At 46.3% G+C, this 16511-nt stretch overlaps 1 protein-coding gene across 6 annotated transcripts in view; it reads right to left on the minus strand.

The window, feature by feature from the left end:
* Positions 1-16511, minus strand: part of gart (phosphoribosylglycinamide formyltransferase) — a 63821-nt gene that overhangs the window by 7200 nt on the left and 40110 nt on the right. For all 6 annotated transcript variants that reach the window (XM_060051214.1, XM_060051216.1, XM_060051217.1 and 3 more), the window contains 4 exons: positions 16123-16275; positions 15656-15859; positions 14873-15052; positions 14414-14544 (listed from right to left, as the gene is read on the minus strand). In XM_060051214.1, coding sequence (XP_059907197.1) covers positions 14414-14544; positions 14873-15052; positions 15656-15859; positions 16123-16275 — 668 coding nt within the window. The remainder of the gene's footprint in view (positions 1-14413; positions 14545-14872; positions 15053-15655; positions 15860-16122; positions 16276-16511) is intronic.

Raw genomic sequence — 16511 nt, forward strand, 5'->3', positions numbered from 1 at the left:
TCGGCGACATACAGCATCCTTGTCTGGTCGATCTCTGTAGATATATTTTCTTGGACAAACTTCCATTAATTTTAATTCTAGCAGAGGGTTTTTGATAAAGTGTTTTAATCAATTGTACTGATTTAGTACTAAATCCGAATCTTTCCAACACCTGATAAAGGAATTTCCAATTCACACAGTCGAATGCCTTCTCCGCGTCAATGCTAACCAGTACAGTGCTTTGTTTCTCTCTTCTTGCATTGCCAATTATTTGTAGAGTTCGGCGTATACTATCTTGGGTTTGGCGGCCCGATATGAATCCTGTTTGATCTTCGTCAATTAATTCTGCAATGAAGGTATTTATTCTTTTAGAGATAATTGACGTATATAGTTTATAATCTAAATTTAGTATTGAGATCGGTCTATAATTTTCACATCCATCCTTATCTTTGCCTGGTTTTGGAATGACTGATATAATTGCTTCTGCCCATGTTGGTGGTGTTTTGTTTCCTTTTAGAGTCCAATTAAAGGAAGTCTGGAGAGCTGGTAGCAGTTCCTCCTTAAAAACCTTGTACCACTCTGCAGGATAACCATCACTCCCTGGAGATTTATTGTTTTTCAATGATTTTATAGCATAAATAATCTCTTCCCTTGTAATGTCTGCTGTTAATCTTTCATTTTGGTAAGTGGCAATCGACGGTAAATCCAATTCGTTTAAAAAGGTTCTAATTTCTTCCTCGTTCGCAGCAGCCGGTTGTGTATATCATTTTTCATAGAACCCCCTAAATACTCTTTCTATATTTTCCGGCTCGTCTATCGTCTCATTGGTGCATGGATCCTTAATTGTATGTATGGTATTAACTGCTTGTTGTTTTCGTATACGTTTTGCTAGGAGTTTAGTTGCTCTTGGGCCAATTTCATAATAATTTTGTTTCATAAATATGTTATTTTTTCCATATTCGTCCATTAATATATCATTTATCTTAGTTTTGGTATCCCTAATTTTTTTACATATATTCGGGATGTTTGTCTTTTGATATTGCTGTTCCAGGTCTCTTAATCTTAAAGAGTGGTTCTGGTACGCCTCTGCTTTAAGTTTCTTTATTTTAGAGAAAGTAATAGCTAAAAAGCTATTACTTTCCCTCGAACAACCGCCTTCAGGGCATCCCAAACAACAAACTTCTCTGTTACTATTGTCTTCCATATATTGCCCAATTTCTTTCTTTAATTCCTCCACTAAACTTTTATTATTCAGCATTCCCACATTAAGTCTCCAGATTGTTTGTCTTTTCCTGGCATTAAGATGTAATTTTAGAAACAGGGTATTATGATCTGATACATCTGCCCCCCCAATGATACTCGGTTACTCTGTATCCGTCAACTTTATTGATAAAAAAATAATCAATTCTTGAGTGCATTGTGTGTTGCCGAATAATGTGTGAAATCCCTTTCAAGAGGATTGAGGTTCCTCCATATGTCCATCATTCCCATCTCTTCCAAGGACATCTTTACAAATTTTGATTTCTGACTACATTGGTTCATGGTTATGTTGAAATCCCCCCCACAAATTAAAACTCCGTCTGATTCCGTCGCTATGACATTAAATAGTGTTTTAAAGAATTGCTTATTGCTTTCTGGAGGAGCATATACATTTATCAACGTTACAGTCTCCGTGTCTAGTTTGCCCTTCACTATTACATATCTTCCCTCTTTATCCTTAATTACCTTCTCAGAAACAAATGTAGTTGAATTTGGAATTAATATCATAACTCCTCTTTTACGACTTTGTTTATATGTACTGTAGTATGAATTTTTATAGCCTAATTTCTTAAATTTCTCGTGTTCTGTTTGGCACAGGTGGGTCTCCTGTAAAAATATAACATGTTGTTTTTCTTTTTTCAATTTTGTCAAGACCAGTCCTCTCTTCTTAGGTGAATTTAGACCATTTACATTTAAAGACATTATCTTTAATTCATGACTTACCATATTGCTTCAGTAATGTGTGTACATATTTTCCCAAGCAGCTAAAACTTACGTGAACGTGAACATAAACAGAAATAAGAACAATATGAACATTATCGAACTTCCAAATGGGGGTCATTCTTCTCCTCTCCCCCAAGTCCCTGTTGGTGGGTGGATGAGTAATCCTCTCCTGTGAGGGCTCATCCCTAGACCCGGAGCCATATCCGTAAAACGGCAATACCCCCAGCCTAGAACTGTCCAACATTGATGGCTCTCCCTCGCCCTGTCTGCGTTTTCATACGTTAATGAACTCAATTAAATGAAGCCGTGCGTGTTACCTTGCAGCGCTGTTATCTTCCACTCTGTCTGGGGCATTAATTGTCGGCTCTCCGCTGGAAACCTTGCAACTTTTCCTTCGCTCGCTGTTCCGCCGCATCCGTCATCGCTCTCGGGCGTCCAGCTCGTTTCCATCCCCGTTCACCTCGGTTCCACTCCTCCGCAGGCTCCGCGTCATCACCCGGCCCGTCCACAGGTATTCCCCTGGCTGTCAGGTCCTCCGCTGCCTCCCACGCGCTGTCGTAGGTCCGCACACCATTGTTCCAATGGATTCTTATTTTCGTGAATGGGGTTTGGAAACGGATGGCTCTTTCTTTCAGGATCTTCTTGATATTTAGATACGTTTTTCGTTTTTGCACAATCTCAGTGGGGTAGTCGTGGTCAAAATTTATTCTTTTGTCGCCCACCTGTAGCCCCTTCTTCTCGACTTTCTGTAGGACCATCTCCTTGGTTTCAAACTGAAGGAAATTAACTACTATTGATCTCGGAGTGCCGCCTGGATTCGGTTTTCGTGTGAGAGCTCTGTGTGCTCGCTGAATTTGCCGATTGGTTCCGTCGGGTAACTTCAGCTCCTTTTTTAGCAACTTGCCCAGGTATTCGGCGACAGAGGCTCCTTCTGTGTCCTCGGGCAGGCCAAAAATCCTTACATTGTTCCTCCGTGATCACGCTTCTAGGTCTGTTAGTTTGTCCTGCATCTGGCGTGTCTGCTTCACCACCTTAGCGAGCATGTCGCTCGCCCCTGCGTTACATTCTTCCAGCTCTGCTATGCGGGCCTGTGCTTCGGTTATGTCAGTTTTTTGCTCCTGTAATTCCTCATTGTTTTCTGTGAGCTTTTGGTCAATATCATGTCTGAGATAGGCGATTTCTTGCTTTATTTCATTTTTAATTTCACTTTTAAGCTCGTCCTTGAATGTTTTCAGTTCGTTGTGGAATTGTTGCTTGAGCTCTCTCCCATTTGGTTTTGTTCAATCTCTTCCAACGTACTGTTTTCCTGAGTTTTGTTTGAGTTTTTTGTATTTCTACGGCCTCGGCGTCCACCCATAACCCCCAGTTTGAGTGGGTTTATTTGACCGACCCGGGCAAGCTCAAAACTAAGCGTCTTACCCGTCCGCCATCTTACCGGAAGTCCCGTTTCCCTTTACTTTATAACACAACATTAGTGGGATCTCGGGAGGAAAAGTAATACTTAGCGAAATGCTAACCTTAGCTTAGTTGTTTGTTTACATTCGCTGTACAGCGCCGCGCAAACTGTGACTGGCTTGCTGCAGAGCGTGACCGTCTTGGGAATACCCGGTCAATATAATGGATATAATATGGACACATAAGACAATCAATATTCGGTATTAGTTATGGATTTAATGTACAAATTCCCTGAAAAGATGCACGTTCCAGGATGAATTGAAAAGCTCCCGTAAGGGCTGAGATGGCAGCTGATTTGGAACGGAACAACAGCTGTTCGATTTCACGGGGAAAAACTAAGGAACTTCATCCTACTTAGGCCTAATTAATGTTCAAAAGCTATTAAATCGTAAAAAAATAATAATAATCGGTTCCAGGGACGTATATAGGGATTATTAATGTTGTTTTTGATGGTGTTTTTTTCTGGAACGAGTATTCGAATATTTGCTCGGAAAAACCAACGAGTATTCGAAGCCTGAAAAATGGCATTCGGGCCAGCCCTACTGAAAAGTGAGTGTTTTTATTTTTTTTCTCTTACTATCGTGTAGGGCTGTAACGATACGCGTATCTAACCGAAAATCGCGATACTCAAAGCCACGAACCTGTCTCGCGGTGTGAGAAGGCAGAAGCGCGATATGCCCTTTCTAACTCTTCGGTCAAATTGTCCGATTGAAATTTGCTAATTATTTGTCTAAATAATAGTCTGCTGACAGCGCCCCCTCCTATCGATGCCGTAAATATGTGACGAGATGCCCTCTCTGTGATCACAGCTCTCCGTGGCTACGGAGGATTGCATTTCTCCACAGCCGTCGAAGTCCTCATATGCGATATGAACGACATTTATCCAGAGTGGGCCAAGCGCGAAAAAAATTGCCTGTGTGATCCTGTCTCTATTGTTTTGTGTGATTTGACTGGCAGTTTGTCTGCTTATAGGTCGGAATGAAGCGGCCACCGATTATTGACAGGATGGGTACTTTATTCTACCGGACTCGTTCGCTTCTTCACTAGACACACGCGCTACCGCTCGCTCTCCTCGCTCGTCCACTCACTCGCTGACGTCACTCACACACGCATACGCACACTGCCATTCTCCCGCACACACATATGCTACTCGTAACACTATGCCTCGTTATTGCGACGTTCATGTTTTTCCTCATCTATTGAAAGTTAGGCTATTAAACATGTTGCATTCTATACGGCCTGATTATGTCATTATTTAAGCTACATAGCCTAATAAGAAGCGCTAATAAGGATATTTGAATAAACCAACCAAACAGTTAAAGGGGCCCTATTATGCCTACCAGCAAAAAGCATCCTCCAACTGCAATCTTTGGTTAGTTCTTTATTAATTTAGCTATACTTTAATAGTATTCTTTCGGTTCAAATCTGTTCAGTGTTCCAAATTATTTGTTATTAAATGTTACATTAAGATAATTGGTATTTAAGTGTTGTTTAAATAAAATGCTTTTTAAATTTAAAAGAATCGTGGGATGTATCGAACCGTGGGTCAAAAATCGTGATACAAACCGAATCGTGAATTTGTGTATCGTTACAGCCCTACTATCGTGGCATGTTAACTTCATAAAGACCATCCATCACTAACTGTGTACATTGAGCACACAGTTAGTGTACATTGAACAATACCACCTAACAGCGTACCAACACTTTCTGGAATGGGTCCTGCAAGGCGAGAGCTTGGGCAGAGGCTGTTGTGTCGTTTTACCTACTTGCGTCGTGCAGACCATCCGACTAAAATATCCAGCTCCAGACGGCCAGTACTGCGGACACCAAGAAGCTGACGATGCTCAGGAGGAACTATAAGCTTCATTGTTACATATGTATTTGTTTATATTTCTTGAAATAAATGGCTCAAATTCACGTTGTTGTATTCCTTAGTAGTGTTGCTCCAAGTGTATATTCTAGAAATAATATTATTGGACGACCAACATTTCACAAGTGAAGCTACTGTTGCCTTAGATAAAAACAATAGCAGAATAACGGTCATAAATATTTTTTTATAAAGTATTATGAGTCAAAATTGCATATCAGTTAGTTGCATATCAGTTACCTCCTTCCAAGTTTGTAATGTTGAACTTTGGTGCAGCCAGACAGAGCAGGAGTTACATTATATTTTTTATTCACAAATGAAAGAATTGTGTCATGGGTAGACAACATTTAAAATAAACAAGGCAAAACTAAATAAATTATAATATATGTACAGGGAGCATCTAAAAAGGCACTACTGGAGGTGTCCCAGAAGAGCAGAGTAGAGAGAGATGTAGTTGGGTTCTATGCAGACCTGCAAACTCCTCAGTAAAAAAGGTCAGTAAATCATCGGTGTAATGTTAGTTGAATCAAGCAAACAAATAGCTCCAAAAAGCTTGACTTACCTCGAATTTAACAAAAGATAGTTCCTTCAAATTAGGGCTGTACGGTATGGACTAAAATGTATATCACGGTATGATTTGAGGCATAGACGGTAACGTTATTATATCACTGTATGTTAATTTTATCTTCTAATTTAGATATAAATGCCTCTGAAGAGGTAAAATACTGGAAAGGCAGAAAAACGGCATAAAAAAAATTACAATCTTTTCTCAAGTTACTTCCATCTTTGAAAAACACAAATGTTTAATAGTATGGATTTATTTCTCCATTTGCTTGCGTACCTTGCCGTATAGTTTTGGCACCTCAATTTGGCTGAAGGGTGTGCGGGCATGTAACGCCTGCGGAAGCAATGTCTGATTGCAGAGACAGCTTCACGTTACCAGCGTCTGTCTCGTACGGTGTGGAATGAGAGCTTGTGAAGGGACTATTGCGCAAGCACGCAGGAGTGCTTGCTGCGCGCCTGCGTGCTTGCGCAATAGCATACTGCCTGAGAAGGCAGTATCGCTGTCAAATCTGTCCCTGGGAAAAAGTAACGTGGCGCCGAATTGAAAAAGGAACTATGTTTCGTTACCATATTTTCAGTAGTTGTGCGTAACTTTACTTTTTACATGAAACAGTAGTTAGGTTAGTGTATTCACGCGTTACTTACTTTGTTACGCGTTACACACAACACTGTCTACCGGTCACATGGTAACGTCAAAATCCATACCGTAGCGCAAATTCACACTGGTGTACTTTCTATACCGTTTATACAGTAGGCCTACACCCTTACTTCAAATTGACGTTAAGAGTTTCCATCAGACTCGCGCGGTAGCCAGGCGTCTCATCCAAAGGCGAGCTCAGTTGGCGCTGTGTGCTTCAAGATTCTGAAGCAAGTGCTGAGATTCCGATTGGCCCAGAGAAATGTCAATTAGAACCATTATCGACTTCCGGCTTGGCGAAGCAGCATGTAGGTCACATTACTTTCAGCTCCTGCAGAGTTTATTTAATTTCGAAATTTTAGGCACTTTTTTCTCCCCCATCAGTTTTATTGAACTTTTATTTACCACATTTGGTTTGCTTTCCTGCTGTTATCATGCCCCCCAAGGCGAATAAAGGAAACGGCATTCAGCCTCACCTGCGGCCCGTTGCACAGACTCAATCCTCGCCCTCTCCTGAATCTCCGCCTCCGCTGAATCCACCGCGGGAAATTATGGATGTGGCTACGCTCAGAACTGAGGTTCTGTCGGCTCTCCGCGTGGATGTCTCGGCAATGTTCAAATTGGAGCTCCGGGAAGCCTTGGCTGAGACCCTCGGTTCAATTAAGACCGAACTCCTAGCCTTCAAAACGGAGCCCTCCTCCAGTCTGTCCGCCAGGATATTGCTAGCTTGAGGGGCACTGTAGCTGAGGTGGAGCTGTCCCTCTCTACCTGCACTGACGACATCCTGGCCCTCCAAGCCAAAGTGGAGCAATTGACACAGGAGGCGGCTAAAATGGAAAACAAATGCGATGACTTGGAATCGAGATCGTAGCGCCAGAATATCCGAATTATCGGAGTCCCGGAGGATGACCCCAATTCAGCATTCGCAGCTAATGTTTCCAAGCTGCTGATGGATGTCTTCTCGCTCTGGAAAGAGCCGTTAGTCGATAGATCTCACTGTACTCTGATGTCTAAGCCCGCACCAGGTGGCCGTCCCCGCGCCATTGTGGCAAGTCTTCACTACTACACCGACTGCAACAAGATTCTCAGAAAGGCGAGAGAGATACAATGGATTAACCTGCGCAACATGTCCATCGCCGTGTTCCCGGACTACACTCCAAAGACGGCCCGGGCTTGCGTCGCTTTCACCGAGGTCGGCCACCTGCTATGAGACATCGATGAAGTCAGGTTGGTATCCTCTTTCCTGCACGGCTTCGCATCACCTATGGTAGTGTACAGCGCGACTCACTTCCCCAGAGGAGGCTAAGACATGTATTAAAACACTGAATAAATAAAATCGCATAGCATGCTGTGAATTGCTGCGATCCTCGTTATCCAGTTCACTCTACAAAAGTCTTGGTGAGTTGTTGACTCTTTTCTTATAACCTATTTTATGCCTGCAGTTGTCACCTAATATTTTTGTTTACATTGGACGACTGACATTTGTTCAACTCTACTCATGGACAATTTCATACATTTGGTGGCTTTTGTAGCTGTAATTTATGTTTTTATGTTTCTATTTTTAACTGGATCTGATTGGAGTAGTTAACAATAGCTTACATGGATTTGTGTGCCAATATGTTCTCCCTAACGGTATAAATCACATGCCACTAGCAGAAAGGTACAGATGTAACTACGGTTCTATGAATCCTGGATGACCGGCAGAGGCGGTGCTTAAAGCACTGGATATATCCACCTCGCGCATGCGCATTTCAAGTACCTAATACCAAAATAGTCACCTGTGACCCCCACGTGACACCGGGAAGCTATAACTTCCGGTGGCGTTAGAGGATCTGTTCCTAGAATCTTCTCGCGAAAACACAACCTGTGGCACCCAACCGTGGCTCCGTCGACCCTTTCGTGCTGGGACGAAATAGCCGCCACATCGACCCTCAGGGTGGAGTGGGAGCGACCACTATCAAGGAGGGACTGCAGGAACTCCAGAACGGTGGCCACAGGGGCAGCGTACTGGGTCTACTGCCTTCCCGTTACACCAGTCGGAGAACAGTTTCCACCTGTTCTCGTACTGTGCCCTAGTCGATTGGTTTTGGTTTGCGCTCTGGCATTCAGGATGGTGTTCCTGAGCTGTGGGTCGGGCCCTGTAGTGGCCACGCTGGCCAGGCGGGGATATGCCCAGGTCAGCAGGCTCCGAGATACCCGGAGAAGCCGTGCGGACCGAGTGCCCCCTTGATGGTTGATCTGGGCAACAGTGGACTAGCTGTCCGATCGGACCAACACGTGCTTGCCTTCTAGCTGAGGCAGAAAGTGGATGAGTGCTAGCTGCACCGCACGGAGCTCTAGCACGTTGATGTGTGCGTTGCTCTGGGCCGGCCACTGCCCCTGGGCAGTCCTGCCCTGCCACACCGCTCCCCATCGCGAGAGGCAAGCGTCGGTTGTGACCAACTCCCGACGGGACGGGATGGCGCCCATGGGCACATCGGCCGACAGATATGGCCTCCTTCTCCATGGGGACAGAGAGAGGAGGCATCGCTGCGACACCCTGACCTTCCTGTGGCTGTGCCACTTTGGGTCCAGATGGAGGCTGTTTAGCCACATCTGCAGTGGCCGCAGGGACAGCAAGCCGAGAGGCACCACAGTTGAGGCAGCTGTAAGTTTGCCCAGGAGCTGGAGAAACAGGATGAACGGCACCATCCTGCCACATTCGAAGAGGGGGAGGCGGAGGAGGATGTCGTTCACCCGCCGCGGTGACAGAGAGGCCCTCATGGCGTCTGAGTCCAGAACCATCCCCAGGTATGTGACCTGCTGGGATGGGTCCAAGAGACTCTTCAGCAGATTCACCGTCAGGCCCAGCCGGGCCACGTGCTGAAGCAGCCGAGTCGTATCCCCGGCCACCTGAGACTGGGACGGTGCGCAGACCAGCCAGTCGTCCAAATACGGCAGGACCTTCATGCCCTGCTTTTGCAGGGGTGCGAGAGCTGCCGCCACAACCCTGGTGAATACCCTTGGAGAGAGGAAGAGGCCGAAGGGAAGTACCCTGAACTGGAAGTGCTGGCCGCGAAAGGCAAACCTCAGGAAGCACTGATGGTGTGACGCAATCGGGACGTGGAAGTAAGCGTCCTTCAGGTCTACGATGGTGAACCACTCGCCCCTGGCAACCACCCGCAGTGTGTCTGATGTGGTGAGCATGTGGAAGGGTAGTACCTTGAGGAACTGGTTTAGTCCCCTCAGGTCGAGAATAGGGCGGAATCCGCCACATTTTTTTGCCACGAGTAGAAACCTCTGGGGTGCAGCCGAGGATCCACTGGCTCGAAGGCGCCCTTGGCCAGGAGAGCGGACAACTCCTGACTCAGAGCTAAGCTGACGATAGTCATCTTGACCCGGCTGAAGGCTAGGGGCCGGCATCGGAACTGCAATTCGTACACTTGGGTTAAGGTAGAAACCAAGGGTCTGAAGTACAGGCAGCCCAGTAACTGAGCTGCTGCAGGGAAAAACACAGACCCCATGGGCCTAACGCCTGCCCCCTTGGCCTCCTGAGGCTCTGGGGGGGCGTTGGTTAGGCTGCGAGGCACGTGGCTGCCAGGGGGGGGCGCTTGGGGGTCCGAAACCCCTCCGCGGGCTGTTGAACAGGCTGTTGAACAGGCCGCTGAGACCTCCGTAGGCCACTGAGGCTGAGGGCGCCGCTGGGGGACAAGGGGCCCCTAGGCCTGCTAGGAGCGGACATGCCCCTGTGGAGCCCAGATAGCTCCCGTCTGGTCTGCCTTGCCCGGGCAGCCCTCTCCAGTGCCTCCAGGGCAGATGCCCCAAAAAACTCCCCTGGTACCACTGGCACTGAGGACCTTCCTGCATGTCTCCGTCAGGGGTGATTGAGCCAGCCAAACTTGGCGGTGAGTCTGGACATCGTGCGCCCAAATTCCCTCGACATAAGGGCAAAAGCCTGCAGTGAGGCATCGCTCAGACGCGGCAGTGCAGGCTCGACCTGAGCCTGCTGCAGGACGGTTGAAAGGCCCAGCAGTAGGTGGGAGAGGGAGTTGCCAATGCGACCCATGCGTGATGCTGAATCGTAGGCCTTAGTCAGAAGGTCGTCCGTGACCCTGCACTGCGGCCGGGGACACCTGGCATCCGGCCTCAGAGCCTCATCAGGAGCCAAGATGAGCGAAGCAATGGCCGGCTCAACTGGCGGCATGCGGCCCAACCCGACCTGTGCCGCGTCCAGGCATCCGTGGTCGAGTGGGAGAAGGCCCTAGAGTCCCTCCAACAAGCATGGAGCTCCTTCACGTATTCCTCCGAAGGAGGAACAGTGAATGTGGGCGGGGCAGGGTTGCACCTGAAGAAGGCGCTGGCCTGACCCGGGTCAGTCTGCGGGGCATCGAGCCCAAGACGAGCCAGAGCCACGCGCATAATGCCCGCCATAGAGGTGTCTACCGCGCCCTGCAGAGAGCTCTGAGCCGAGGAGGCCTCCCCCAACGTGTGAAAGGCGTCGTCTTTAAAGCTATCTTCATAAAAGATGTTAGCCGAAGCCGCGAGAGACAGGGCATCGTCCAACGGAGGTACATCCTCCAAGGGAGGGTCAGGCTGCAGTCCAGCCAGTCCCCGACCAGTCCCAGGCTGAAGGACCAGGAGGAGCGACTTCATCTGCTCCATGTCAGACGCCAATTGGTCCACCTTGGAGGACAGCACGTCCCTCGCCTTCTTTCTGTGGGGGGGGCACCCTTAGCCGCAGCTCCGCCGTGCCGGAGCCGAGAGCGACCGGGCATATGTTGGGGGAGCCCCGTTAGGACAGAGGGGTCGTCGGCTATCGCCCACTGCTCCACCCCCGCTAGCCTAGCCAGCCTAAGTGCCCACGGCAGGGGGCTGCAATTCATGCAGGCACTGGCAGTGAGGCCCTCCCTCAAATGCTCGAGGCCGAGGCAAGGGGGGCAGCTATCATGTCCGTCCTCCAGCTCCAGGGGAGCCGTGCAGGTGACACATAGGTGGGCCATTGCGGGGCAGCCCAACAGCCGACGTCACCGGAAGCACATCCCAGGGAACGGAATCAATTAGCCCGAGCGTGAGCGCTGCTGCTAAAAGTAACCGAAAAGAGGCAGTGTTACCGGGAGCGGGAGCGAGAACACTGCCTTCACCAGAAACTATTAGCTATTTTGGTTAATAAAAGGGTATATTTTACAACACATAGCTGATAAGAATGGGAGATATTTTGACAACCCACATTTTACAAATAGATTATTTGCCACCCTCCCTTTCCTAGTGGAGTGACCAAGTATCATTCAATTGTTATTTCTGATCAGGCTCCTCTTAGTCTCAATATAAAACTTTCAGGCCAACCTCTTTTATCCTCACCCTGGAGGTTTAACACTCTGCTACTGTCTGATGCTGCGTTCAACACCTTTATATTGTCCTCAATTGATGACTTTATAGCTATTAACAAAGACGACTGTCTCTTACTCATTATTATTGGAATCGCATGGTCAAATTATTTGTTACTCAGCTCATCGCAATAAAACCTGTAAGGCCAGGCTAAATGAACTCCTAACTAAAATCCGGGATATTGATGGACAAAATGCTATTAACCCATCCCAGAGTCTAGCGAAAGAGAGATATATGATCTGCAGGCAGAGTTGGACCTCCTTACAACAAGCGACGCCGAGCGACTTCTAGTACGTTCTCGTGCTACTTATTATGAACATGGTGATAAGCCGAGTAGGCTCCTGGCTCATCAATTGAAACGTCAAACTACTTCTCGATTAATTCCATTAATTCCACTGGCGCAGTTGTCTATGACCCCACTTCTATAAATGACATCTTTAGGGAGTTCTATATCTCCCTTTATGAATCAGAATCATCATCAGACACGACAGAAATGACTTCTTTCACCCAGAATCTTGACATCCCCAAAGTTGATCCCACTACTGCTAATGAGCTTGATGCACCTTTGAATTTGGAAGTAATTAAATCAACTATCAAAGCCATGCAAAACAATAAAACACCTGTCCCGATGGATTCCCAGTTGAGTTTTTAAGAAATGTATTAATAAGCTGGCTCCTCCTCAACTCTGTTTTTACCAAGTCCCTAGAACGTGGTTCATTGCCCCCAACTCTAACCCAAGCGTCAATATCTCTTCTGTTGAAGAAAGGAAAAGACCATACCTCTTGCACCTCGTACAGGCCTCTCTCACTTCTTAATGTTGACGTTAAGATTTTAGCTTACAGCTTAGCAACTCGCCTTGAAAAGAAACTTCCTGTCATTATAGCAGAGGAACAGAATGGCTTCATCAAAGGGCGTCAGCTGTTTTTCAATGTCCGAGCACTTTGAAATGTAATTTTCTCTGGTCATTCACCCTCAACGCCCGAAGTTGTTATTTCGCTCGATGCTGGGAAAGCATTTAATCGGGTAGAATGGCATTATCTTTTTGAAGTTCTGCAACAGTTTGGCATAGGGAACAGGTTTCATGACATTTCAAAATATCGATAACAGCAAACGTATATAGAACGTAGCTAGTCTATCTATTGTTACATTGCCAACTTTGCTTATTCACTGCTGAAGAGTCGAGTATTAGAGTCGCCGGCACAACGCGCGTAACACGTTCAGTGTGGCCGTACCTTTAGGACAACATGCGACAAAATCATGCGAAAGAAGGCAGATTCACTTTGTAAACAGCAAACTTATATACAACTCGTATGAGATGTGGTGCTTTACTGCGAACGACTGAATCAGTGTGTGTTATCATTATCAGTGTGAGTCTTGGCTACAGGCAAATGCGTGTAGCGCTGCTAGTTGCAGACATCCCAGGCGGTTCGTCGTCATATGGAAAGGTAAATATCGATGGAGTTGCGGCTCACTTCCTTCCCAGGACATTGAATTTGACGTCTTCCGGCTTGAAATGGAGACTGCAAACCTTCTTTTGTTTAACGGCTTCCATGGCTGTGTCTTCTCCAAAATGTGGATGATTGAAAGCCCGTAGCCACTGTTTGGAACGCTCCAAATCTCTAGGTAGGAGATTAAAACTTACTGCTTGTCCTTTCCTTGTCCTGCTTGAACATCCCGGCACCATGCAAAAGTTCACCATTACGAAAGAAATACAAACGAGGAGTAATGAGTTCACCAACTAATACTCTTCACTAGAAATGTTGTGTGAATTGATTTTCAAGCTGTCTTGCGGAATCAGCATGGTAGATGGAACCGCGATGTCTCTGATAGGCGGAGTTCTAGATCAGCGGAAGCGACGTGCGAAGCTGTGCATCGTGGTGCATTGTGGGAGTTGTTGTCTTCAATCCACAAGCGCCAACAAGTCACTTTCTGCCTTTTCTCGGTCAAGACGGCACCAAATTAGAAATTTATTTTATTATTCCACTACATATAGGACCCAATGTCAATACATATTCATGTTTCCACCGGTGAATTTCCCCTTTAACCATGTATTTAAATCCTGCAACTTCAGCTGCAGCTGGACAATATGGCTGAATTTAACAGTTTTTCATCCATCGCACTTGTCCACAAGTTCTCTACTTGTAACATGTTCTCTACTAATCACTCAGCGTCGCAATCGGTTAACATTTCTATCAATAACGTACTGACATTATTTATAATTATCCTTTGGGTGATAATAGGGGAATGGTATAGTCCACTTATACCCCAGTTAAGAACATAAATTACATATGTCAAGTGACTTTAATCTATAATATTAAATGGGTTGTATCTGCTTAGTCAGCTGAAATGTTTATTTTATTCCACGGTGCATTGATCGTATTCTTTGGCCTTGTCAAGAAACCTCTGGTTGAGATTTTATTGTTGTAACGGTTGTTAATGTTGGATTTGTAGCGCATGTTGGATTTGAAGCGCATTTTGGATTTGTAGCACATTGATGTGTAACTGTTAAATCGCAGATCGCTCACAGGGTGTGTATATGCGTTAGCGCGCGTGTGTGTTTGTACCCTAGCTTGAATGCCGGCGAGCGTCGCCCTCTTTAGCCCCAGCACGCCGGGCCTGTTGGAGATGACCAGCACGATCTCGGCCGAGCTGGAGGGCAGCTTGGCCTGCTCGATCAGCGCCTGCAGATTCGTACCTGGACAAAATAGTGTGGCCATCTTTGTTCAAGGGCCAATGAAATATGGAACAGGAAGTGTAGCTGTGTTCATTCCATAATGAACACTATAATCATTCGGTGACAAAAATAAACATAACATATTGGGCAACTCTTTAAAAGGTTTGGTGGTTTTGCGTCGAGGATGCTGCTACCTTGCCTCAACTTCTTTGAATGCGTAACCGCCCCTTTAGAAAAATGTTAGCTACGAAGCTAACCTTTTTTAGCTCAGTCAGTAAAATGGAGCCAAACCATTGAGGTCACAAGTTGCGAAGGCCGCAGCGCCTCATGTCCCTAGGAGAAAACTCACCCGTGCCAGAGATAAGGACGGCCACCCTCGTCCTTTTGCGCGGTTCGCCGGCGGCGTCGCCGTGGCAACTGCCTCCACCGTTGTCAGGGCAACCTTCGCCCTGGACTGCCGCAACGTCAACTGAGGGGCCTGCGGCGCGGAGGCTCTGCTTCAGGTTACGCACTACCACAGGCTCCGTCCCTAAAAACAAGATGGCGTCATGATACATTACATACATTATTACATTACATTATTTACACAGTTTTGATAGGGCAATATGTAAAGCGTCTTAAAGTGCCATATTAAGCGCTATATAAATTTCATTTATTATTATATTATTATGATCAGTGCAGGACTTAAGCAGCTGATGCAAGGTGACGAGTTCAAGTTAGACGGCAGCATGCAGTGTTTCTTAATAGAATAGAATAGAATCTTTATTTGTCATTGGGTTAAATACAAAGTATTTACACAACGAAATTAAGGTGCAGATCTTGTTCAGTGCTTTTTCTTTAAATAAATAAATAGAATACAGTAGGAAATATTAATAAATATATAACAACAATAACCCCAATAACCCCTCCCCCTGCCTTCCACTTAAGGCACATTAAAGTGTCTTACACCCTCCCCTCCCTCCCAGACAACAACGCCTTCTGCCCACATATATCTATAACCGTAACAGGAATACAAAAAAGATCAAAAGGTTCTGAGTGTTTGGCTTCGCTCAAATTCTCTCCTCCCCTCACAAATACTCCAAAAGCCTTCATGTGTTTGTGTTCTACAGAGGAAACGGCGTCTCCTTCTCACCGGGCTGCTTGTGGGCCAGCGACCCCACGACCCAGGCCTCCTCCTGGGCTTGCAGCTGAAGCAGGACCCCCTGGGCGTCGGCGGTTGCCACCACCAGCACGGCGCCCAGGCCGCAGTTGAAGGTGCGGGCCATCTCCTCGTCGCTGATGTCACCGGCCTCCTGGAGCCAGGAGAACACGGGGGGGATGGACCAGCGGGACGCGTCTGTAGTACACACGCGAGCGCACACACACACACACACACAGAATCAATCGATCTGAGTGATTGATCGAGAACAAGAAAACTAATGCAAACACCAAGTTAGAAACATATATGAAAACACACACACATGATTATTGATTGCAAATAATAAATTCAATCAGAGTGATTGGTGAGCACACAGAAATATTCGTAATTTGTATTACTTTATAAGAATCGTAAATTACGAAAATTAAAAAAATTCGAAATTCGAGAGGTAGGGCTCTTGCCTAGATCAACTGCCAGCTCATTGGGCAGAACGCGGGGGATATTCTCCAAGAGCCCACCCCCAGTGATGTGGGCGTAGGCCTTCACCGCACCACTGCGCAGGATGGGCAGGAGCAGGCGGCTGTATATCTTTGTGGGCGTGAGCAAAACCTCGCCTGGAAAACACACAAATAAAACAGAAGAACGCATGGTTGTATTTTCATGAATAAAGTCGTTTAGGACACGCTTTTTCTGAAGCAACTCCTTTAAAAATATGTTTTACGGAAAGATTGCAGAGTTGTTACGAGAAAAACAGGGGATTTATTTTGAACTAAACCACCCTAAAGAAACATCCATTCCTTTCGCTTGCATTCTTCTCCAGCTTTGAGAAGTCTTGCATCACATGCACTAG

This window comes from Gadus macrocephalus, chromosome 5 (genome assembly GCF_031168955.1).
Source record: "Gadus macrocephalus chromosome 5, ASM3116895v1".
Taxonomy (NCBI): domain Eukaryota; kingdom Metazoa; phylum Chordata; class Actinopteri; order Gadiformes; family Gadidae; genus Gadus; species Gadus macrocephalus.